General features: G+C 31.9%; 3 protein-coding genes across 3 annotated transcripts; all 3 read right to left on the bottom strand.

Annotated features, from left to right (window-relative positions):
• Positions 1–398: 398 nt before the first annotated feature.
• Positions 399–5,239, bottom strand: LOC123921411 (probable polygalacturonase At1g80170). Its single transcript, XM_045973933.1, has 9 exons — positions 4,720–5,239; positions 4,457–4,585; positions 4,203–4,373; positions 4,083–4,103; positions 3,786–3,993; positions 3,428–3,509; positions 2,495–2,603; positions 1,756–1,872; positions 399–1,239 (listed from the first exon to the last, which is right to left on the bottom strand). The coding sequence occupies exons 1-9, from the start codon at positions 4,960–4,962 to the stop codon at positions 937–939; spliced, it is 1,383 nt and encodes a 460-aa protein (XP_045829889.1). The 5' UTR covers positions 4,963–5,239; the 3' UTR covers positions 399–936.
• A 108-nt stretch (positions 5,240–5,347) lies between these two features.
• Positions 5,348–7,746, bottom strand: LOC123921410 (putative pentatricopeptide repeat-containing protein At3g05240). The gene has a single exon (XM_045973932.1). It carries the CDS (start codon positions 7,567–7,569, stop codon positions 5,620–5,622), a length of 1,950 nt encoding a protein of 649 aa, XP_045829888.1. The 5' UTR covers positions 7,570–7,746; the 3' UTR covers positions 5,348–5,619.
• A 6,443-nt stretch (positions 7,747–14,189) lies between these two features.
• LOC123921409 (pyrrolidone-carboxylate peptidase) lies at positions 14,190–17,851 on the bottom strand. Its single transcript, XM_045973931.1, has 5 exons — positions 17,678–17,851; positions 16,870–17,194; positions 15,728–15,832; positions 15,543–15,590; positions 14,190–14,666 (listed from the first exon to the last, which is right to left on the bottom strand). Exons 2-5 carry the CDS (start codon positions 17,128–17,130, stop codon positions 14,424–14,426), a joined length of 657 nt encoding a protein of 218 aa, XP_045829887.1. The 5' UTR covers positions 17,131–17,194; positions 17,678–17,851; the 3' UTR covers positions 14,190–14,423.
• Between the last annotated feature and the right edge of the window lie 8,213 nt (positions 17,852–26,064).

Raw genomic sequence — 26,064 nt, 5'->3', positions numbered from 1 at the left:
GTACTATAGTACCCTACCCATACCCTACCCATTGCCATTTCTATTGATGGACCACAAAGTCAATCCCACAACACAACTAGGTAACAATTGATAAATTCTCTTCCCAGCACCTGTGATTCTTTTTCACCCCTTGAATTTCCGTTTTTGTCTTTCGATAAAAAATTCAGTTTTTGTTTTTTTGCCTTAAAAAAAAAATTCGGGTTTTGTTTACCGAATTTTTACTGAATTTGCACTAGAAAAATTCGATTTCTACATACCGAATTTTTTTGCAAGGGTAAAATTGGAATATTGGGATGAAAAAAACCACGGGAAAGAGATTATCGTAGTAATTCGTAACAATTTTGTAATAAGTCAAATATTTGTTTGCATTGGATGAATAATGTTGGCACACTTCTCTGTTTGGCATCAATATACTATCTTTATTTTTCTTTTTCATTTGAAAAAAATAGTCAAAAAGAAGGAAATATTCCATTTCAATGTCAAAATAAACTTTTACCATATCTTATATAAGTTATATATTACATCAACAAAAATCAACCAAGAAGGTAAGTAGTTGCAAGAATTGTAAACACAAGCCCGTAAAATATATCACTATACAACAAATATGGAAACACAATATAGTAGGATTTAAAATAAAAATTTACATCAATATTCTAAATCTGATGTCTTCTTTTCTTCATCTTCTTAATCTCCAATGTAGAGTGTTACCTATTTTCTGTAATAATAAAATTCAATGTAATTCCTAATTATTTTTATATTACACCCCCTAATTTGTCTCTGAACTCATCTCAAACATATCACTGCTATAGTTACACCCCCCCTTTTGACATATTAAATTATAATCAAAAGGTTATTGTATTTTTTTTTGTCATAACTCTCCGATTTCTAAGAAAATGATTATTGTATAATGCATCTGTATCAAGAGGCGATATTTAATTATAGTTCTGTGTGACGAATGTCATCATCCTCAGAAGTAATAGATTGAGAATCATCAACTTGAGAGATTTTATCACTGGAATTAAGGCAATCAGCAGAAGGATGAACTACACCATATCCAAATCCTTGAGCTGAGTGACAATATGTTTCAACTGTGCCATCTTGTTTATTCAAATTCACATTGCTAAGGACTAAGTTGCTGCATGGAACAGTGTCACTGCAATCAAATTTAATGGCCTTGGCACTATTTGTAGTCCCAGTTATGTTTTGGTACATTATCTCACTTATCTCCAAAGCTGATGACTGAAATAAAATAAAATCATATCATATAAGTCAGATTTCATATCAGATTATTGTCACAACAAGGGGTTGCTCTATGCTACCTCGGACAAGGAGCATAAGAAACAAATCAATGATTCAATAAACCCAACAATCAATCTAAACCAATTAATTGGTTTGGTTTTTTTCATGTTCGGGTTCAAATCGAATCAAACCAGACAAATTTGACCTATTCTAGTCCTTGTTATTTTGTGATGGTGATTTTACTAGTGCTTATGACTTATATCAGAGTAACGAAAATTAAATGTTTTACATATTACAAAGATCAGTTCAAATATAAACAAATATATGAAGGACTTAAAAAATGTGAACACTCTGGTACTCCGAAGTTTGGTAGATTGGAAAAGTATGCAAATTTATTCTAGCAATTGAAATAGGGACAAAAATCACAAATCATCAAAAACACGTCTTTATAACAATTATCATAATTTAAAGATTAAAGAACTTAAATCTTTAAAATTATGTGTTGGTTTTCTGTACCTGGTTTTGACATGAGGTTGGCGAATCACAGTAAAATTGATCTATAAGAATAGGGTTTGATACATTTTCCACCATCACATTCTGAAATCTTACCCCTTTGACATATCCAGCACCTCCCTACATGCCATGAACAAAACAAGATAGTGAGAAACATTCCTTGTGTCATCATTCTCAATTACATCAATTCTAACAGTTTTGAAATGCAAGTGAGAAATAATTCTAGAATATTAAAATGTCAAATAAAATGTGATCTCATTTTATTTTTTATTCTTTTCATGGTTGAATGATTATTATTACTTCTTTAAATGAATAATATTATTTGCTAAAATATCTCAAGAAACATCTATATGCTCAAATATAATTGGATGACACATTAAAACTATTTTACACTCTCAGCTAATATCCATTTAACTTGAATAAAATAAGGGTCATTCTAACTAGTGTCCCTGAGACACTAGTTAAGGAAACAAGAAAAGAAAATTTTGTATTGAAAAGACCATTTTTTTACACTTTTAAAAGTTGACTACACAAGTTTCAAAACTTTTTACTATATTTAGTTAGCATTTTCCTTTTTTTTTACAAGTCAAAAAAATAGCGGGCATCAAAAGATCTTTAGACAGACCAAATCAGTTGGTACGTCCAAAGACCCTCATCGTCTATAGCACTTTCCTTATAATTAATGATGCAGCAGAGAGAATGTTCACCAAAACTTTATCAAGAAAGAAATAGAAAATTCTACCTGCCAAGTCTTAATTCTGAGACCATTGGTAGTATCCTTTATAAAAGCTGTATCCAAAATCACTTTTGTCACTACACCTGTTGAGTTGTCTTTACCAAGGCTTCCAATGCTGGAAAAAAGTAGTGTTAGAGAAAAGAGATAACTACTTTACCAAATTGGGTTACCACAAGCAACATAAACTTCTTTGCATAAGTCACATAATCCATTAAAATAATGTCATGTATGTTGTTCCTGTAACTAACACTTCTAGAATAAAAGGTGGGAGCCACAACAGTGGCATAAATTTCATTTGTGACTAAGTTTGAGTTAAAACTTTGAAGTAAAGTCAGTTCTGCTTGAATGCTTTTGGACCCTAATTGGATGAACAGTTTAATTAATTGTTTATTTTATGTGTAAATTTTATAACAAAAGATAAAATATAGTCACATAAATTTTATTTAAGTTATAAGTTGTTTTCATAAGCTATCACATGGGGAGCTTATAAAAACAAAATGAAACAGTTTATAGACACGTCATAAGTTATTTTCATAATCTCCCTAATAATCTCACAAGTGTTTAGGCTAATAGGATAAGTTCAAGTAAGTCAATCCAAATAAACCCTTATTTAGAAAGTAAATTTGACGCGTAAATTTTTCCATAGCACAACTACTTTTTATTATCTTAATTAAACTGAACATTATCTTTTTCTTTTTTATTACAGAAGATGTCAATTTACATTATCAACTGACATAAAAGTTGACAGTTTCAGAAAGCGTTTAGACACAAAAGTTTCATGAGTAGCTATGATTTTATGGTATGTGTATAATGTGGTATAAAAAATGTTCAGCTTGTCATGAAATCTTGGTGCAACCATAAGCACTTTAATTTTTAACGTAACAAACAAATACTAACATTGATTTTGAACTAAATTCAAGAATGAAGATTTAATGATACCTGATTCCGTGTCCCGGTCCACAATGAATTCTCTTCATTTTGATATTAGAACTAGCATTCACAATTGATATGCAATCATCCCCTGAATATAACACACAAATAGTCAATGTAAATTTGGATAACTTTTAGTATTTTTTTTATCATGATAACTTTTAGTTAAATCATAACAAAATCGTAGATTTCTGTGAGAGTAAACATTGACAAAATCAATTTTGGTGGTAACCGGTAAGTTTGACAGAATCACAATGTACCACCATTTTGGAGTTTTAACAAAATTATGGTGTCACCGCGATTTCAAACATGCATTTAATCAGGAACGCGAGACTCAAGCATAAACATGTTGATTCAAGTTTAGAACCTGTTCCAATTTTGCAGTCTTGGACAATGACATTTGTTGATTCACTAATATGAATTCCATCAGTGTTTGGACTGTCTCCTGGTGAAGACACTTTCACTCCTAAAATTCGAACAGAATCACATCTCGATATCGTAAAATGCATCTGTTGGCTATTCTGGATAGTTAGTCCTTTCACCTTTATAGATGAACTTGTATCAATGGTTAGTGCCTGCAGTGAATATCCCTTCAAAGTTAAAACTACATTTTTGGTTATAATCTTGAATACAATACAACAGTGGTTAAGAAAGTTGTTCTTACTGTTGGTGCACCTTTGCAAGGCTGAGAAGAAAAAAGAAAAAAAACAGAAAATTATTAATGCCTTCAGCATAAGTTTTTTATGAAAAATTAAAAAGCCAAACTTTTTTATGAAAAATTTACATTAGCCTTGTTCTTTTTGCAAGATGCTGCCCACCATTTACTTCCTGAGCCATCAATAATTCCAGAACCTTGGAAAACAGCTTTTTTCAACTTTGAAAAATCAAGCCAAACACGTGGAAGTTTTGGATCCCAGTCCTTAGGATTGTCCGGAGCAACCAGTGTTCCGTCAATCTGGAGAAATGCAGATACCATTGTCAATAATCGTAATGATGAATCGCCGATAAAACTAAATAATTGTTTTGAGCATGCATCACCTGGATGATTAAATTGTCTTTACAAGGCCCTATGAATTTCGTTGCATTGACAAGGTAACGGCGTCCTTGGGGAACCAATAGAACAGATTTTGCTGTAGAACAAGCAACTCCCCATGCTTTTTGAAGAGCCTATAAATCATAATTGATTAGTACAGAAAAAAATAAATAAAACAGCTGCATATGTTCAACAACCTCAAATGTGTAAAGTGCACGTTGAACATAGAAAAAATAGGACTAATTTTCAAATAAAAAAAGAACTTCACCTCAGTATCATCAGCTTCTCCATTTCCGACAGCACCAAAACTATCAACATTCACAAGAACTTTACCGCCACGTTCGCTTGTCCATGAAGGGATGTCAGAAAGTTCAACCTCATTCTCTTCCTCCGTGTCCAAGTTGTTGAGTTCTTCAAGCATGCCAAAGTTGTTGTCACACATCATGCTTCCTAAAACTCCATTCGCTACTATCAACAAACCAAGTAAGGAAACCAAGAAGAATTTGTCCATATTTTTCTTCCCTATTTGTTGGATCTATATTGCAAAGGGTTTTGGTTTGATTTGATTAAGTCATATGAATACTTTGGTTATAATATATATAGCATGGATTAGCTTTGAAAAATGAAGGATTTGGAAGAGTTTATGGCTTGACTTGTAAGTGGATGAAGGTGTTACATTTTTCTACATGCCTACACTTAAAGTACAAGAAATAAAAATAATTTGTAATAGTTTGCTTTACTCATCAACCAATTAAAGATCATACAACTAATAGTAACGGTTGCACTATCTCCACTATACCTCTCTGAAAGAGAAGTGAAGCTAGGAAAGTGTGATTATTGCATATTCTAAACTATCTCTTTTTTTGCATAATATAATGTGATACACAAAAAGGGGATGGAAAAATATTTTTCTATTTTTGAAATAATTAAGTTTGTTACACCAAACAAGGGAATACAAATGCCGACGCTCACTTTCTTGGCATGTCCACAAAAAACTCCACAAAAGAAACCTTTCCCTTAAATCTTAGGATAGCAAGAAATGGACAAGACCTTACCATATGAGGAAACATTCATCACAAGTATAGAAAAATTTGCCATGATTGTTTTAGCTTGTGTGAATAATGAGCAAGATGATTCATCAATTCAGGAACTCTATTTTCTTCTTCTGTCACTTTCTTATCTCAATTAAACTACAACCAATCTCCCTATACATCTTTCTGGCTAGAGCGACTTCTCTTATTTGTCTTGAGGCGTCGAATTTTCCTATCTCTGCATAGAAATTTGAAGCTTGCAACCACACTGCAGGGTCATATGGATCTAGATCAACCAACATTTGTGCTGCTCTTGTTCCAACCTCTTCATTCTTGTGAACCCTGCAACTTTGGAGCAAAGAGCTCCACATAAAACAGTCTCCTTTTCCCTGTGCCTTTAGAAGAAACTCTTCGGCTTCATGTAGAAGTCCTACGCGACATAAAAGATCCACCATGCATGAAAAATGTCGCCGATCTGGGTGAACATCGTAAACAGATTTCATTGAGTTAAAGAGTACTTTTCCTTCCTTGACCAGTCCGGTGTGGCTACACCCCGTTAATGCACATAAGAAGGTAACTTCGTCCGGTTTTACTCCTTTCTCGATCATAGCATGAAGCAACGAAAGTCCTTCTTTTCCCATTCCATTTCGGGCATAACCATTGATCATAGAAGTGAAGCAAATGGCATTTGGTGTTGGAATTGTCTCGAAAATCTGATGAGAAAGTTCCACGTGTCCACATCTTGAATATGCATCCATAAGGGAACACAGAACCGCAGCGTCTCCTTCAACTCCAGATTTCAATGCAACACAATGCAGTAACTGAGTGCTAGTAAAACTTGCCAAAGCAAACACCGATATTGCCTTCAATGTCATCGAGACAGTTACTTCATCTGGCATAAGACCTTCATCAACCATTAAACCAAACAATTCCACCACATCTTCAATACAACCACAATGAGACAAAGAAGTCATCAATGAATTACAACACTCCAAAGTTCTCTTAGGAAGCCATTCAAATACATCTACAGAACTCTCAATGTCCAAACATTTTCCATACATATCAATCAAAGCAGATTGAACATACACACTCCTTTCATCAAAACCATATTTCATAACACAACAATGAATCTGTTTCCCCAAACCAATGTCCTTAGTTCTACTACATAAATTCAAAAAACCAACAAACAAACGAACCGACGGCCTATGTCCCCAAAGTTGCATAAAATTATAAAACTCCAAAGCATCAATTACCAAATTATTGTCTGCGTAAACAGAAACCAAAGAGTTCCATGAAATAACATCCTCAACTTTTATCCCTTCAAAACACTTCCTTGCACCAACAAAACACCCACATGCAGAGTAAAAATCCACCAAAGCATTAGCAACAAAAACATTAGATTCCACCAAACCCATCTTGAAAACACAGCTTTGAAGCATCTCCCCTTCATGAAACCTTCTATTACTACTACACCCCCTAAGCAAATAACAAAAAGTAACCCCATTTGGGTCCACACCTTCAAAACACATCCTAGAGTAAAGTCCAAGTAACTCTTCCACCACACAACCCATTTCACAAAACCCACGTAACATCACATTCCAAACAGCCAAATTTCTCTCAGACAACTCATCAAACAGTTCAAGTGCAACCCGACTTAACTTAAAATTCATATAGAACCCAACAAGTGCACCACCAACAAACACACTGTTCAAAAATCCAAACTTTATAACCCTACATTGAACCTGAGAACCTTCGTTCCAAAACCCATTATTTGTACAAAGAGCTATAACAGAAGCAAAAGTAGTTGAAGTTTCAGTTATTCCAAACAAACCCATTTCAGCATAAAGTTTAAAAGCTTTCTTGGGTGGCAAACAAGAGGATGATGAAATAAGCAAGTTGTAGGTGACAGTGTCACGGATTTGCATGTTGTGGAACAGTTCAAGTGCTGAGTTTGGGTTTTTTGATTTTATGAAAGCATCAATTTTGCGATTGTTAACGTAGACATAATCAGTTGTTGTTGTTGTTATGGGTCTGATGAAGGTGTTTTTGAGGTTTCGACAACATTTAGTTTGTAATTGTTTATACATATTTGTTTGGAGCAGGACATGAGCACATTTACGCACTTTGGCAATGAACCTCGTGAGATTATCTAGCAGAGTAAATCTTTTTTTTGTCTATGATCACGCACGCATCCTTGACTCAAAGTATAGTTATAAAGAGTTTTTTTTTAGGTCGGATTATAGTCAAAAATTTGGAACGAGCGTGAATCTAAAACTCGGCGAAAAAATATTTTGTTTTTTTAACCATTAAACTAGCACGACACCCGTGCCTCCGCACAGGAGTCGCGGCGTTGCTGCTCCTCTAAAATGGATATAATATTTGGTAAACAAAATAGAAGGGATATAATATTTGGTAAATAAAATAGAAAAAGAACAACGGTAAAATCATCACCAAAAAACCTTAGGTCTTCGTATTAATATAGGAATATAAATATAGATAATTTAGAAATTATGAAAAAAAATAGGCTACCTTATTAATATATTAGTAAAAACATAGGTCTTGTAAAAATCACCAAAAAAACTTATGTCCATGTATTAATATATGAGTATAAATATAGTCACGTAAAAATTATTAAAAAATAAGCAATTGTATTAATATGTTAGTGAAAATATAGGTCTCACAACAATCATCAAAATAATTAGGTCATTGTATTAAATGTGAGTATAACCTGTAAAATTGTAAAAAAAAAAAGGGACAACTTAATTTTTATTTTATTTTTGTTACGAACAACTTAATTAATATATAATTAAAAGTATAAGTCCCGTAGAAACCACACAAACAAAAAAGTTTGCATATTAATATATGAGTATAAATATATGTCCCACAAATGTTATAAAAGACGGCCAAACTTATTAATATGAGTAAAACACATAGGTCCCCAGAAATCACACAAAAGATTAGGTTCTCGTATTAATATATGATTATAAATATAGGTCTAAAAAAATAGTAAAAAATTGAAAACTTCATTAATAAGAGTAAAAACATAGGCCCCGCAGAAATCACAAAAAAAATTAGATTTTGTATTAATATATGATCATAAATATATATAATGTAAAAATCATGAAAGAATGACAATTTTATTAATATATGATTAAAAATATAAATCTCGTAGAAATCAGAAAAAAAAAAAATAGGTTCTCGCATTAATATCTTAGTATAAATTTAGGATCTACATAAATTATTAAAGATCAGTAAACCTTATTAATAAGAGGAAAAACAAAGGTCCCGCAAAATTCACACAAAAGATTATGTCCCCGTATAAATATATGAGTATAACACGTAAAATTATAAAAAAAAATAAATAAATAAACAACTATATTAATATATGAATAAAAATATAATGCCCGTAGATATAACAAAAAAGGTTCCCGTATTAATATGAATATAACCCATAAATTTATTTAAAAAATTGATAACATAATATATTAGTAAAAACACAGTTTCGTGAGAGTCACAAAAAATAATAGATTTTCGTATTAATATATAAGTATAAATATAGATTTTGCTGATGATATTGATGATCAATATATTCCAAAAGAATGATCAATGTATACATTGATCATTCTTTTATAAGTGTTTCATCAAATTTAGCGTTTCTGATTAACTGTCCAGTTTGTGTTTTAAGCATACTATTTGTCAATTATATCATTTGTCAATTATTATTATTATTATTATTATTATTATTATTATTATTATTATTATTATTATTATTATCTTTTTCAATAACTTTTTTATATATATTTGAAAAACTAAAGTTTTTTGTTTAAAAAAAAAATCATTTGTTCCTTTGTTTTTTTACGATAGAAAAATTTGTTTCTTCCTTGTTTATATTCATATTTAAACACAATTTGTTACCAATTTTTTTTGTATAAAAATAAATTTATTTGAAAGAGTGCAAAAAAATAGGAATTTATTGGTGAATTAAGATGAGGGTATAATAGGAAGATAATATGCAAAAATCCACTTTCTTAATTTAGTGTTATCATTCTAACTGAATACTTATAAAAAATCGGAATGAGTAAAATATTTAAATGGAATTAAACACCTCAAGAAAAATTTTAAAATATAGAAATTATTTACTAACTTTCAAATATGACACAAGATACTCATGAAAGTGATGATGTGTCAAATTATTAAGTAGGGGAAACATGAGATTTTCACATGTATCTTATTTTCTTAGGTCCCTGTATTAAATAAATAAATAAATATATATATATGTATATATATATATATATATATATATATATATATATATATATATATATATATATATATATATATATATATATGAATATGAATATAGTCCCGTAAAAATTATTAAAAAATAGGCAGTCTTATTAATATTTTAGTGAAAATATAGGTTTCACAACAATTATCAAAATAATTAGATCATCGTATTAAATATGAGTATAACCTGTAAAATTATAAAAAAATTAGACAGCTTAATTTTTATTTTTTTGGTTACAAACAACTTAATTAATATATAAATAAAACTATAAGTCCTTAACAAATCACAAAAAAAAAAAAAATCCATATTAATATATGAGTATAAATATAGGTTCAGCAGATGTTATAAAAGAACAGGCAAGCTTATTAATATAAGTAAAACGCATAGGTCATGCATAAATCACACAAAAAATTAGGTTCTCGAATTGTTGTATTTTTTTAAGAGATTAAATGTGTCATTATATTCATTCGTCGGTCATAATTAATACTGCCAATATAGTAGATTGTATAGGATATATCGATGCCCAGTTAATAATTGATTTTTATAAAATAAATTGAATTTGTATAAAGTGAAGCAATTTGAATTTGAGTTACATACAAAAAATTGGAGTTTTGTGGTTACAATTGGGCATTTAACTCATATTGATTATATGTTGGTTTCAAAAATATAACAAATTAATTCATATGGCTTAGTGGTAAATGAAATTAGAAGTGTAACTAAAAGGTTAAGGGTTTAAATCTTGCTGAGAAATTTTTTAGCATTTTTCTACTAACTTTTTTTAATAAAGACACAAAATAACCCTGAATTGATTATGTGTCAAAAAATGAAAAAGGGGCAAATTGAGAATTTCATACGTATCTTCTTTTCATATATCGTAGATATAACTTTTTTTAATAAAGACACAAAATAACCCTGAATTGATTATGTGTCAAAAAATGAAAAAGGGGCAAATTGAGAATTTTATATGTATCTTCTTTTCATTTATTGTAGATATGTTTTCTATTCTTATAAAATTAGCGAATTTTAATTGTTGTCTTTATAAATTAAAATCATATTTTTATCCTTAAAAAAATTGTTTGGTTTTTAGTTTCTAATGGACAAAATTTTTTACATTTTTTTTTAACACAATATGAACTTCTATAATATAGACACATCTTAACATTTTTTTTAACATAATATATAATATATAAAGATAATATAGACACATTTTACATTATAAAAAAAACAAAAAAATATAGACACAGCTTCACATAAAATAGTTGTAACTTGTAACATTGACAATTAAAATAAACACAAATCGGTCATTAAGGACGGAAAAAAAATTGGGGATAAAAACATGTGATTTTATTTAATAAAAAAAAAAATTCTCTAATTTTATAGGGACGAAAAAATGTATTTAATCCTATTTTTTATATAGTGTAAGATTTGTATGTGTTAAAATTTTAAAATTTTATGCTACATTTGACATGTTTAATGTAATTTGAAGTGTTTAAATAGGAAATTTAGTCTAAATTTAAAATTATCATGAAATAGAATGTCATTTAACTATTTTTTTTTTTTGTAAAATATTTAAAATTTTTAAATGTTATGACATGTTGACCCAACTCACTCACTATCAGGTTGGGTCAGTTCAAGTTTGACAAAAAAAATACGCCCCCCCCCCCCCAATATTTCTTCTAAACCCCCCTAAATTTTAATGTTTGCCCTTTATTTTGATTTGGAAAATGTTTTCCAAAACACATAAAACTTCAGATTCTATTTTCCATTCGCTATGTTTCAGAAAACATTTTTTTGAAGTGCCTATACACATTGACTTTTATCCACTCTACTTTCACTTCTTTCTCACTCAATCTCAACAACAACGAAAAAGCTTGCGTTTTTTGAGGTCTACAATCAACATTATAGCATTGACAAAGGTTTTCAACACTCATTTTGTGTGAAATATAAGGTAATATGTTTTTCCAACCGATTCTTTTGTGCATATTAAGTTTCAAATTTAATACTACTGATTTACTTCGGAAAACATTTTTCAGAGTGACTTGAATTATAAATTCGTAAGTAACTTTGGATTATGCTTTCTGAAGTAATCTGAAACCAGAGGCGGAGCCCCTCATGGGTTGGACAGGGTCATGGCCCGCCCCGAGATGTTCAATTTTTTTTCAAAGGTATACTATTTAGCGGCGGTTATAAGCACCCTCAAGCACCCTCAATTTAGTTTGTTAATTATCAGTTTGCGGGGGTTTCAAGCACCCTCAATTTGGACCATCAGAATTCTTTAACAGGTTTCCAGTTTGCGGGGGTTTCAAACCCCCTGTGTCTGGACGATCCAGAATTCTCCCTTATAAATTAATAATTCAAATATTCTTCTTAATTTATTTTTTTGAAGCATCCCTTCTAATGTTTTATTATTTATAGAAATTTTAGAATGTGTAATTTATTTTGTGAAAGTATTCAAGTGTATTTTTTTGGAGAAAAAAGTACTCAAATTTTTATTTAAAATAGAGTTTGTGTATAAAAATTCATGTTTGATCAATCTTTTGTTAAAAAATTTTAAATTTATTTTTTGAAAATGGTAATGGTTCACCTATTGACTCTTTTTGAGATATTTATGTTAGACACACCCTCAATATGATATCTCTTTTTTTAGTAATTTTTTTTGCATATTCAATTTATATTCGTAGCGGCCCATCCCAATTTTTTGGGCTAGCTCCGCCACTATCTGAAACGTACAGAACCTACATAGTTGAAACACGTTCGCGGAGGTGTAATTTGGATAGGATGCCCTAGTGTGATTACCAGTGATGCTAACACCAACACAAATACCAGAAATGCTTATTTACAAATGTAAAATTATTCTGTGTCAAAAAAAAAAAAAAACAAATGTAATATTATTCTATAATGTCAACGTATAACTTATTTTATCTAATATTAAAATCCATAATTATAATGTTCCCAAAAAATTATCCATACTTATAGTATTGGATAATTAATTATAAAACTTAATTAATCACATACCCATTTTTCAATCTACTCCGATATGTATTTATTTACAAAGTCAATAGGATACCCAATATTATTCCTTTGCAATGGGTTTATTTCCTTTAGAAACCGTAAATTTTGATTAAGCTTCAAAGCATTGCATTACATCAAAAACATGATCATAGTTTACCAATCTTGGAAGATACTTCCCACTCCCACATAATACTAACTTTACCACCAACTATATATCTTTATCATGGCATTCACATTCAATAGGGTAAACCCTATTCCACTTCCTTCCAAATGAAGAAAAATACAATACACACACACATCCTAGTCATACACAAATATAGCCATCCAAATTTTCCTTGGATTAAATTGCATTGAACTGTACAGGTTGACTCAACGATATTGATTATGCTTAAAGCAAACTTTGCATGTGTGACATTTTTACTTTTTTGACAATGACATTTTTACTTGGTGGCTTGGTGCACCTCAGGTTGGTCCTTTTTGCTAACATGTGTGTCCTTTTCACTATAAAAGCTATGGCCACTTTTCACCTCCACGTTTCCTAAAAAACTAGCTAGCTAGTACATGTTACCAGTCTAGAAATTTAACCTTTTAAGGTGCACTGCTAAACCTTAAAACTTAGTGAGCATAATTAAGGAACATATAATATCTTGACTTACCATACATACTCATAGAGTAATATTGGACATAATGTTTTGTAAGTAGTGTCTCATCTACCATGGCATACTCATACCATTATGATAACTCACCTAGCTAGGATGAATCATAATATTTCCATTTACTAAATATAAATTTATACTCAGAGTAATATCAGACGACATAATGTCTTCTAAGTAGTATTTTATCTACCATGACATAATCCTAATATACTCAGAGTAATATCGGACATAATGTCTTGTAAGTTTATCCTCTATGGACCAAGGATCTGAATGGTAAGGCTATTTTGGGTAGTTGGTTTCGGACTGTTGGTGGTTGAACCTTGTTGAGAGGGATTGATATCTGCACATGCTCCAACGATCAAGTCAGTAGGCGCTAAAGGTTAGGAGTATTTAGTATTAGATGTGACATATTTAGCCTGTAGGGTGAGATCTGGTGGTCCACATGTCCCAGCTAGTAATAATCGCATGCGGTTTAAGGCATGCCCACCGTATGGTCCACTCGGCTAAAAAATAATGGTTCCAACTAAAATCTTCCATAATCTCACACTTCTACTACTTAACAAACTTGTCAATTAACCATCTTAATCCATCTTAATCCACTCTTTATTTACCATATAACCTCACTATAATAACCCATTTTCCTAATCCCCTCACACTAATAGTAAATCATTTCTTTGTTAATGGACTTAGAGCTACATTATGATGTGGAAATGCATAGCATTTGCATTATTAGCATGAAGCACCCAAAAAGTTAAACCATAAAAGGTTTCAGCACTCACCAGCATACATATCTGCGCAGAGTCCAAGAGCAGACATCCATGAATTATACATTGAACAACAAATTTCCATTAAAAAAAAAGAACAACTTTATTATTCACTTAATAATTGGTATACAATTGCATTTCTATGGAGGCAAATGATTTACATACACAACCAGATGACAAAGTGGACATGGCAGTCCTTGTAAACAATTCAATCAATTGCATTAACATGCAGAAGCAATGGCCTCCAAAAGAGAGGCTATAAATCTCATCTGAGTTTCTTCATCGATTCTCGAAAATAAAGGAACATGGACAAATAGAGACTTGTTACCCTTCTGTTCTGCGAACCGGAGAGAGTGGTAATACACGTAATTGCAAACAAATCGCCCGGCGTCATCTGATACCATTACATCATAACCTTTTTCCTTCTTCAAGAAATTCAAGATTGCATCAACAGGTAGAGAAGTCTTCATAAAACAAAATAAACAATAATAGCAAAGTTAGGAAAATATATAGACATTTATAGCATGGGTACAATAATAGCTTGCAAGTATGAGAGACATAAACAAGGTATTCCTTTGCATGTTCATTATGGTTGAGAGAATTCTCCATCAATTTAAACATTCAAATGATCATTGAACTTTGTTCGGTATGGCTCGAGGTACGGCTCAAGGGTAACCTTATGAATTAGACCGTAGTATTTATCCCTAAGTTGTACTTTGTAAACCCTGAGTTTGAATAATAGAAAGGTGCTACAGCCACTCTACAGTTGGAGACGTATGCACAATTGGCCGAACTCCGTGATCAAATATTGTGTGTTCTCTCTTAGCATTTTTCATATCATTTTACTTTTGAACCAAGTTGCCGTGATAATAAAAACCAAACTTACAAGTTTATAACCATAAATGCAACCACTGACCACTTTCCATGGCATTAAATTTTTCGACATAAATAATGGGGTATGCACATTATTTAACACAAACATAACCCAATCCAAAAAAATGTTGTGTTTTTCTTTCCTTATAAATTTGTTCTTTCAATTATTTTCTCAACCGACGATTACAACATCAATGAAAAGTATAATCTTTCTTCAGTTATTAACACTCAATCTCTCAACCGATTAATACAACATTAACATTTTAGACCTAACTCAGTCTCACAACCAATTTTTAAGGTGAAGATTTCTAAGCTTTATAAGTTTTATGTAGGCCTTATTTCTAACTAATGTGGAATTTGAGCTTTTCCCAATATATTAAACAAAATGAAAAAACTAGTTTGTCGATAAAATGCAATCCAACATGCCATTATCACGCCATAAAAATTTACAAGTAATTGCGGTTTACCTCTCTTGTTCGAGAAATTCCTCCATCCTCAACGACTATCGGGACTTGCTGCAAAAGGAAAATTGAAAAAAGAAAAATGAATTCAGTTAATGCAGACACGGTATTATTCAAACCTTATAAGAATATCTTGTAGCTTTTCCAATTTCATCTGTAAGAGAAAAACCCGATGCAAGATCATAACTCACCTGTGGTTGCCATCCTAATTCATCAGAACAGCGGAAAGTGGCTTCATTCGCTGCCAATCGCTCAATGGCAAACCTTGCAGCTCCACTATTCACCCCCAAGTGAAGCTGAAGCATAAATTCATGAAAAAGTTCTATTATCAAAATAATCCAGGAAATATGATTATATCATCAACATGCATTTCTGCATCACAGTATCTTTTATTCAACATCTACCGATCATTGGATAGTGGAATTTTAACAAACCATTGTTGTTTAGTGATATGTAATGTAGTACAAAGTGCTGTCAAATAGTGGCTATAGAATTTTAACAAATCATTGTAGTTTAGCGATATGTAATGTAATACAAAGTGTTGTCAAATAGTGGCTATAGAAGCGCTATAGCTTATAGGACTGTAGCATAGCGGAATTCAAACAAACTACTATTTTCTGCAATTTGTGATTGACAACGCTAACTTCCCACACTGACATATAAAGAATTTCTCATAATTAACGAGGAACATATAAAAAGAGTGCCTAGAAACAGAAAGAAAATGCAGAGAAACAAAATAACACTAAACAAAGTGTCAATTGCATAACTGTAATGGTGCGAGTTTATTTCTTCCCAATTCTCATGCAGCCAATGTGTTATAATGTCTATCAGCAACTTCAGGGCATAAATGTGATGATGGAAACAAAATGCTACAGATTACATGACATGAAAACTAAATTTCAAAATCAAATGCAATCCAATATGTCTCTACGAGTTTAATAGATGGTAATGTACTGCATACTTTATTAAATTTCTTTTAAAACATAATTAAGACATTTTAAAGCAAAGCCTTGGTTTTGTTCCAAAACGTGTGCTAGTTACTGTCCAAGGTAACCGATCCTAAATTTATATGATAAATAGCTTAGATAAGCGCTTATAGGATAAGCATGAATCATATGAGTGTGTTTATGTATAACCTATCCTGGAAAGCATATGAAAATAAGCCGAAACCAAGTTATGGACATGTCATAAACTATTTCTATAAAATATCTCAAACAGTCTCACAATTACGCATGCAGTAGATAAACTCAAATAGGTCAATCCAAACAGTATCAACAAATAAGTTGAGATATAATATTACAAGACAAAATTGAATAAGAGATAACTAACTAACCCACACAACATTTGCATTGCTAGTTGCATCTGTTTTAGACACAACAGATTCCATTGTCTGATATAGCTGAGGAAGTGCACCATCACCAGCTACCTCAAGAACAGTGCAACTTCCAAGAATAACACCAGTTGGAAGACCTTTCTTTTCAACATAATCCTTCAGATTATTAACAATAAACTCTGTAGGGTTTATAGGCACTCCTTGAAACTTCTTAAACCCAGTTACATGTATTGTAATTGCCTTTGGCCCTTCAGATCCCATTTCTGAATTCTGAATTTTGATGCAGTTCCCAATTTTTGTTAAACCCTTTTAACAAACAGTTAATCTGCAAATATCCAACAAATTTCTACACTAAATTATGCCTATAATTGATCAATGTCAAAAAATTCAAAACCAACAATATAAATAAAGAATGAAAACTCATTTTGGTCCTCACAATTTTCTGAGGGTCAATTCAGTCCCCGACAAAAATAAAACTCAAATTAATCTCTAACATTTTTATACCGGTGACAAATTAGTCCATCTATTAAACTAATTTGTCTCCGGTAAGAAAATATCTCATAGACTAATTTGAGTTTTATTTTTGTAGAGACTGAATCACTTCATGAACAGCAACAACATATAATAGAATCATAGATACTTATAGCTTAATTTTCAAGCCAATTTCAATGAATAACTACTCTTTTTCACTAATATCAATTCATAACAAAAAGTAATGAATTATTATTAATCAAATTGTGGAACAGACAGACAAACTGAATTGGAACAAAAAAAAAAAAAAACATGAAAAACAGAGAAGAAAGTGTACCTGGGAATTCACGCAAGTGTTAATGCGTGAGACAAGTTTGGTTTGATGATTTTGATTTTGATTTTAATTTATAATTATTTTGAAATAATTAAATGGAGAAAGACAGAAGAAAGCAAAGCTTGCGGTAGCGTTGTTTGACTCATCTATAGAGGTGATAGGTGTGAAATGCCGATAAAATGCCACTGGGAAATGGAAATATTACGGTATTGCCACTATCGTGTTTCTCGTTGCGGGTGATGATGGTAGCGGGAGAATACGTCCGTCATTGGACGGTGTTTTAGATTTGACACAACTTTTTTTTTTTTTTTTTTGATTTACAACGGAGGAGAGGATCGAATGGACTTTATACATACTATCTAAATTTTTTATCATTAAATCAAGGCAGATTCTAGGGTGGAGACCATGATAGGTCTCTCACCGATGAGTCATGTGTTATGTGGTCTGGATTGAATGTGTACATGATATTATGATGTACTGTCAGTATTAATTTTTTTTTTTTTTTGAAAAACAAGTTTTTGATATTTTTTCTGGAAAAAATTATCAATTTTTTTTCCCGAAAAAAGTTCCCGATTTTTTAGGGGAAAAATTTCAATTTCAGATAAAAACAATTCCGGAGTTTTTCTGGAAAAAAAAGTTTCCGTTATTTTTTCGGAAAAAAAGTTTCGGATTTTTTCCGAAAAAAAGATTTCGATTTTTTCTGGAAAAAGTTCCGATGTTTTCCGGAAAAAAGTTCCCGATTTTTTGGGGAAAATAGTTTCGAAATGTTCATCTCAAAAAGTATTGCTGATACAAAAAAAAGTGAAAAAATAGAAAATATTTAAAACTTTTTTTCGAATAAAATATTAGAAATTTTCCAGAAAAATATCGGAAACTTTTTTTCCGGAAAATAACCGAAACTTTTTTCCCGAAAAAAGAACGGAATCTTTTTTGTTCAGACAAAACCTCCGAAATTGTTTTTATCTAAAATCGAAAATTTTCTCCCGAAAATCGGAAACTTTTTTCCGAAAAAAAAATCGAAAATTTTTTCCACAAAAAAGATCGAAAACTTTTTTTCGAAAAAATCGGAAACTTTTTTTCAAAAATAGAAAATAATATAATGCTGACAGTACACCATAATATCACGTACACATTCAATCCGATCCACATGACTCATTGGTGGGAGACATGCTATACTAACTCACGCTAGCATCCACCTTAAATCAGGCAACCTAAAACAGAAGAAATGGAGAAAGACAGATTTTTACTGTCTTTCATTTTCATCTGTAAATAAATAAAAACGACAATTTTTTTACTTTAAGCAATAACTATCATTTCCCTCTCACCCAACATGAGAGGAAAATATTAAAAAAATGTTAAATATGAAAATGGTCTCCATAATTACGCTTGTTTTGATTTTAGTCCTAGTAAAAAAAATGTCCTTGAGCTAAATTTTATGCTGATGTGCCAGATGCTGAGTAGGATTTTTTTATGACATGGATATTTAATTTAATTTTCATTTAAATTTTAAATAACTTTTTTCTTTTTTCAAAAAAAATAATTAATTAAAAAAGAGAATGTAATAAGAAAATGGGTTAATTAGAAATTGAAAATTAAGGTTATTTCAAAAAAAAATAATTAATGTTTTTTTCTTTCTTTTTGATTTACAACGGAGGAGAGGATCGAATCCAGGACTTCATACATATTATCTAAATTTTTCACCATTAGATTAAACCTAGTTGCTTCAACTATTTTTCATTTTGTTTTATCGAAATTTACTGTCTTTCATTTTCATCTATAAATAAATAAAAACGACAACTTTTTTACTTTAAGCAATAACTATCATTTCCCTCTCACCCAACATGAGAGGAAAATATTAAAAAATATGTTAAATATGAAAATGGTCTTCATAATTACGCTTGTTTTGATTTTAGTTCTGATAAAAAAAAAATGTCCTTGAGCTGAAATTTTTGCTGATGTGGCAGATGCTGAGTAGGTTTTTTTTATGACATGGATATTTAATTTAATTTTCATTTAAATTTTAAATTGTAAATAACTTTTTTCTTTTTTCAAAAAAAAAATTAATTAAAAAAGAGAATGTTAAAAGAAAATGGGTTAATTAGAAATTGAAAAGGCTTAAATGCAGTTTTACCCCCCCTATTTTGAAAAATGCGGAATTGTACCCCCTATTTTAAAATGCGGAATTTTACCCCCCTATTTTATAATTTGTTGGATTTTGCCCCCCACCAAAATTTTGCACAAAATCTGCTTCTGAGCTTCAAGTTCAAAGCTTCGCACAGAACTCAATTTGGATCAATAATTCACAAAACTGATACCGAAACAACCGTAATCAAGTTAGCTTTTCACATAATCAAACCCCACTAAATTTGGAGTTATAGAGAGAGATTAATTACCGTTTTAGTGAAGGTCTGTCCAATTACTAATTTTGCAGAAATCTACTTGTGACCTTCAAATTCAACATCGTCTACCGAACGCATCGTAACTCCAAATTCGACGAAATTGAAATGCCAACAAGGGTAATTTCGTTAGTTTTCCATACATGTAAATAGTATTAAAAAATGAGCTACAGGGTGAGAGGCATGACGAAAATACCAGTAGTAGTTTCATACGATAATTAATTTGAACATATCTTCTCTAAAACGGTAATTAATCTCTCTCTGTCACTCCAAATTTAGTGGAGTTTAATTTTCTGGAAAACTAACTCGATTACGGTTGTTTCGGTACCAATTTGGTGAATTATTGATCCAAATTGAGTTATGTGCGAAACTTTGAATTTGAGGCTCAGAAGCAGATTTTGTGCAGAAATTTTGTGGGGGGCAAAATCCAACAAATTATAAAATAGGGGGGTAAAGTTCTACATTTTAAAATAGGAGGTAAAATTCCGCATTTTTCAAAACAGGGAGGTAAAACTGCATTTAAGCCAATTGAAAATTAAGGTTATTTGTAAGAAGAAAGCAGTGCGACGGTTTTGAAGAAAATGAAGCTCCGACTCTGACCAAAGCACATTTTGCTCCAAAAGAATAATAACACACTTTTAAAGTACCATCAATCCACTCTATCATTTGGCTTATTAATAACAATTTTCAACGTTAATTCACCCGATTTAAATTCAACTTCAAAAAAGTTTAAGAATTGTTGTTCACAATGCAAAACTATTACCTTTGGTTTCTTATAACATGACCTTTATTATCAGGCGGATTCTAAGGTGGGTAAGCATGTCATATCTCTCACTAGTGAAGAGTACTTTTCCATCATTAGATGTGTTGAATAAACAATGAATGGTGTGGTGTGGATGAATCATAGGCAAATTGTTGCTACAGTGTATTAGTAGGTTTTTTAATTTATTTTTCTTTTATACTTTTATGAATAAATGATTTAACTTTACTGCTGTAAGTTTTTTTTTTTTATAATGTTTTTAAAATCAAAACTATATATATTAAATTTAGAAGCATTTAGTTTATGAGATTTTATTTTTTAGTTTTCTTTTAACAAATTATATATCTAGTATTTTTTCCATTTTCATTTTCAATTGGGAATATAAAAATTTACGGGAAAAAAAAATTTTGACCTTTTTTTTTAACCCAAATATGTTATTGATGTTGAACCTAAATATGCAGATCTGCTATTTTATTTCTAGTTTTTAGAGCGATTTTTAGAAGATTTAAATTTTCAAAGGCAATTTTGGAGTTTAGAAGGTACTAAGAAAAACCCAGAAATCTCAAAGAGGATACTGCATGTTAGAAATACGGTATGATAATCCTGGATATCTTCGAAGAATCGTGTTCGTTCACTTTCCGAACAAAGTATTTCGACCCTATTCTTGTCTGGGTTCACGAAATCTTTGCGGGGATAATTATCGAAGAGCAATCTGTTTCTGACAATAGAGAACAGATCAGAATGAAGAGAGGAAGTATTTTTCGTTTCTTAAAACCGAGGCCAAATGACTCCTTATATAGGAGACCAATAACAGAAAACGAACAGGCACACCTTTTCGAAAAAAACGGTCATGTCTGTTGGGAAAGGGTACGACTATTCAAACGGTCATGTCTGTTGGGAAAGGGTACGACTATTCAAACGAACAAGCACACCTTTTCGAAAACCCCGTTTCAATTATTCGTATTCAATTACACGTTTGCCTTGACGAGCGTGCACTCTGCACTACCCTGACTCGTTTCAAACTTAACGCATAATTGCATTGGCCTATAATAAATCACATTACTACCAAAATACATTGTTGATACTAAAATCACCAACAAACTCCCCCCATTTTAGTATAATCCTTGATTTACTCACAGATATAACGATCAAACAGATGCATAAACGAAAATGTCTTGCGATTGAATTTTCATCTTAGTACAAATACACATTCCAAATACTCGAAAATCGGGGTGTCACAATGATTGAACCCGTCAATCCATTTGAATATCTGAAGATATAGTACACATATGTTTCTTACAATACTCTACTATTCATACTTGACACTTTACAAGCCATGTGTCCTTATCCATTAATAAGCATATAGGAAGCCAAGTCCAAGCTTCTTGAAGCGGCAAAACTTCATGCTCACATAGGTGATCCTTTTTAATCTTGCACCTGCATTTGCAATTTTTCAAAAGAACCATTAAGAAGATATACTTTAACCTAACCATCACTTGCAGGTCTGAGCACATACCTTGGGAAGATAAACACAATTGCTCCAATCTTTAATTATGATCTTTCCACATTGAATTATGCTTCTAACGTTGTATTAGAAGGGAATTGGGTATACCATAGCTAATAGATTTAAATAGACTTTAATCCCATCCCAATTACCGACTTCTTCACTAAGTCTCTAGCTAACCCCTTCGTCAAGTGGTCAGCTAAGTTTTGTTGCGACCGAACAAACTCAATAGATATCACCCCATTCATGATTAATTCCCTAATCTTACTATGTCTAATACCCAAATGTCTAGACTTTCCATTGTATATTTGACTATATGCTTTAGCCAGTGTGGCACTACTATCACAACAGATAGAAATTGGTGATATCGGTTTAGGCCATATTGGAATCTCATATACCAAGTTCCTTAGCCATTCTGCTTCTTTACCAGCAGCAGCTAATGCTACAAACTCAGATTCCATTGTGGAACTAGTTATACATGTTTGCTTCTTGGAAGCCCATGAGATGACACCTCCCCCAAGCAAGAACACCCATCCACTTGTAGAGGATGAATCTTCAACATTATTTATCCAACTAGCATCCGAATAACCCTCTAACACCGAAGGAAATCCCATATATGACAATCCATAATTCATAGTACCCTTCAAGTACTTAAATACTCTAGTTATCGCATGCCAATGATGTCTACTAGGATTACTAGTAAATCTGCTCAACTTTCCAACCGCATAAGCAATATCTGGTCTAGTGCTAATCATAGCATACATCAAGGAGCCTATAGCTCTTGAGTATTCGAGTTGATCCACAGGTTTACCTGTATTTGGCATAAGCTTTTCTCCCGGATCCATGGGAGTACTTACTGGAGAACAATTTTCATAATTGAACTTCTTGAGTATTTTCTCAATGTAATGAGATTATGTAATTACAATCCCCTTGTTCTCTCGTTTAATCTTAATACCAAGAATAACGTCCGCTTCTCCCATATCTTTCATGGAGAACTTTGATGACAAGAAATTCTTTGTTTTATCAACTTGATTTTGGTCGGTGCTAAAAATCAACATGTCATCAACATATAGACAAATGAAAACTCCTTTACCGGATGTATCAAATTTGCTATATACACATTTTTCAGCTTGGTTTAGAATGAAACCATTAGACAAAACAACCTCATCAAACTTTTGATGCCACTGCTTCGGAGCTTGTTTCAGCCCATACAACGACTTAACTAGCTTACACACTTTATGCTCATTACCAGGCATTACAAATCCTTCAGGTTGCTTCATATACACTTCTTCTTCCAAATCACCATTCAGAAATGCTGTTTTGACATCTATTTGATGAATTACTAGATTATGAATAGCCGCCAAGGCAATCAACAATCTAATAGTAGTGATACGAGCAACTGGAGCATAGGTATCGAAGTAATCAATCCCTTCTTTTTGTCTAAAGCCTTGGATAACCAATCTAGCTTTAAACTTGTCAATTGTACCATCGACTTTCATCTTCCTTTTGAAGATCCATTTGCAACCCAATGGTTTGCAACCAGGTGGTAAATCAGATAATACCCAAGTATTATTTTCCATGATAGAACCAATCTCTTCATCAATTACTTCTTTCCAAAACACAGAATCTCGAGATTTCGCAGCTTCATCATACGTTATTGGATCCTCTTCTATACTATAACAATAATAGTATTGTGTATCAATCTGGTCCTTTGATCCCTCAACTAAATATAGTTGAAAATCAGAACCATAAGATTTAGCTTTTCTAGCTCTTTTGCTTTTACGAGGTTCGAATGTCTCACTTGCTACTTCATTTGAATGATCATCCTTTAGAGATTCATCCAACTTTGGTATAAGGTCCTTTGGTCTAGGTGTAGAAGAGAAACAATTCTCATCAAATATCGCATCTCTCGATTCTATAATTGTGTTAATATAGATCGAGTCATTAGGTTCTATAACATAAAACCTATAAGCCTTGGAATGCTCAGCATATCCAACAAAGATGCAAGCTACACCCTTTTCACCCAAAGTTTTCCTTTTAGGATCCGGGAGTCTAACCACGGCCCTGCAACCCCAAACACGTAGAAAGTTTAAGTTGGGTCGTTTCTTATACCAAAGTTCATATGGGGTAGTCTTATTCCTTTTATTAGGAACCCTATTTAACAAATAGCAAGCCGTTAACATGGCTTCTCCCCAAAACCCTTCACTTAAACCAGAGTAAGATAACATGGCATTCACCATTTCTTTAAGAGCTCTATTTTTCCTTTCAGCCACACCATTTTGTTGAGGTGTATAAGGTGCCGTAGTCTCATGAATGATTCCTACGGATTGGAAAAATACAGGATCATAATATTCACCACCTCTATCCGTACGTAATGTTTTAATCATCACATTATGTTGCAGTTCAACTTCAGTTTTATAAATTCTGAATTTATCTAAAGCTTCGTCCTTAGCATGCAATAAATAAACATAGCAGAATCTAGATGCATCATCTATGAAAGTGATAAGATACTTTTTATGCCCTAGTGATGGAGTAGCATGCAAATCACATAAATCACTATGTATCAATTCAAGTATAACAGATTTTCTTGTTATATTTTTAAAAGGTTGCCTAGTGATCTTTGTTAACATGCAAGTTTTACACTTTTCATTATTTTCATTAAAAACAGGAATTAAATCGTCTTTAGACATTTCATGCATTCTTTTATAATTTACATGTCCTAAACGAGCATGCCATAACGAAAAATTTATAACATTCGAAGAAGACATAAATATCGAACCAAAATCTTTAGGAACTCCATTCAAATTCATCATAAACATTCCATTATTATAATATCCAAATCCTACAAACACACCAGACTTCGATAAAATATATTTATCGGATTCACACACTTGCTTGTATTCAAGCTTATTCAATACAGGACTAGAAATTAAATTCTTACGTAACTTAGGAACATACAATACATTAAACAAAGTAATAGTCTTTCCAGAACTGAATTCTAGCACCACGTTTCCTTTGCCTTCAACGGGAGCGAAGTGATCATCTCCCATGTATAGAACAGAACCATCTTCCACTGGAATAAAAGTCTTGAACCAGAAACGATCCTTGCAAACATGTGTTGTGGCGCCAGAATCAATCCACCACGCGATAGCATCATCCTGCACATAAAATGCCTCAGAAGTTAGTGAAACCGAATGTTTAATCAAACTATTCAAATCACAAATTGATTTCTGACCTTGGTTTTCGGATTTGTCCTTAGACCCCTTTCCTGAACCACTTGCGTTCGCGTTGTCGTGCTTTTTGCCGAAGCGGCAATCCTTCATGAAGTGGCCTGTTCTGCCACACTTCCAGCATTCTAGTTTCGGTTTCTTGTTAACACCGAAATTGCCCTTTTTGTTATTGAAACCACGCTTCTTTCATTTGTTTTTGTTGTTATCGTTCTTACCACCCTCTTCGATCATATTAACCGAGGGTCCAGCAATTTCTTTGCCTTTTCCTTTGTTATCCTCATGCGCTCGTAGAGATTGCTCTATGCACAAGTGACTTCCAAGTTGGATTAAAGACAGTTCGTCTTTTCCATGTTTCAGATTGTGTTTGAAATCCTTCCATGAAGGAGGCAACTTATCTATGATGCTTGAGACATATATTGTTTCATCCATCTTCAATCCATGTTGTGTGAACTGTCCATGACAGACCTCGATTCAACCATTTTGTAATTGTTGAAATCGGT

This window comes from Trifolium pratense, linkage group LG4, assembly GCF_020283565.1.
Source record: "Trifolium pratense cultivar HEN17-A07 linkage group LG4, ARS_RC_1.1, whole genome shotgun sequence".
Taxonomy (NCBI): domain Eukaryota; kingdom Viridiplantae; phylum Streptophyta; class Magnoliopsida; order Fabales; family Fabaceae; genus Trifolium; species Trifolium pratense.
This window is presented reverse-complemented; position numbering and strand designations above follow the sequence as displayed.

Coding starts and splice junctions, on each gene's coding strand:
- LOC123921411 (XM_045973933.1), bottom strand. CDS start 4,962: ATGGACAAATTCTTCTTGGTTTCCTTACTTGGTTTGTTGATAGTAGCG. Junction 4,586..4,719: donor GAGAAGCTGATGATACTGAG/GTGAAGTTCTTT, acceptor TATGATTTATAG/GCTCTTCAAAAAGCATGGGG. Junction 1,873..2,494: donor TCAGAATTAAGACTTGGCAG/GTAGAATTTTCT, acceptor CATGGCATGTAG/GGAGGTGCTGGATATGTCAA.
- LOC123921410 (XM_045973932.1), bottom strand. CDS start 7,569: ATGTATAAACAATTACAAACTAAATGTTGTCGAAACCTCAAAAACACC.
- LOC123921409 (XM_045973931.1), bottom strand. CDS start 17,130: ATGGGATCTGAAGGGCCAAAGGCAATTACAATACATGTAACTGGGTTT. Junction 15,833..16,869: donor GCAATGCAAATGTTGTGTGG/GTTAGTTAGTTA, acceptor TTTATGCTTCAG/CTTCACTTGGGGGTGAATAG. Junction 14,667..15,542: donor GAATTTCTCGAACAAGAGAG/GTAAACCGCAAT, acceptor TGTTTTATGAAG/ACTTCTCTACCTGTTGATGC.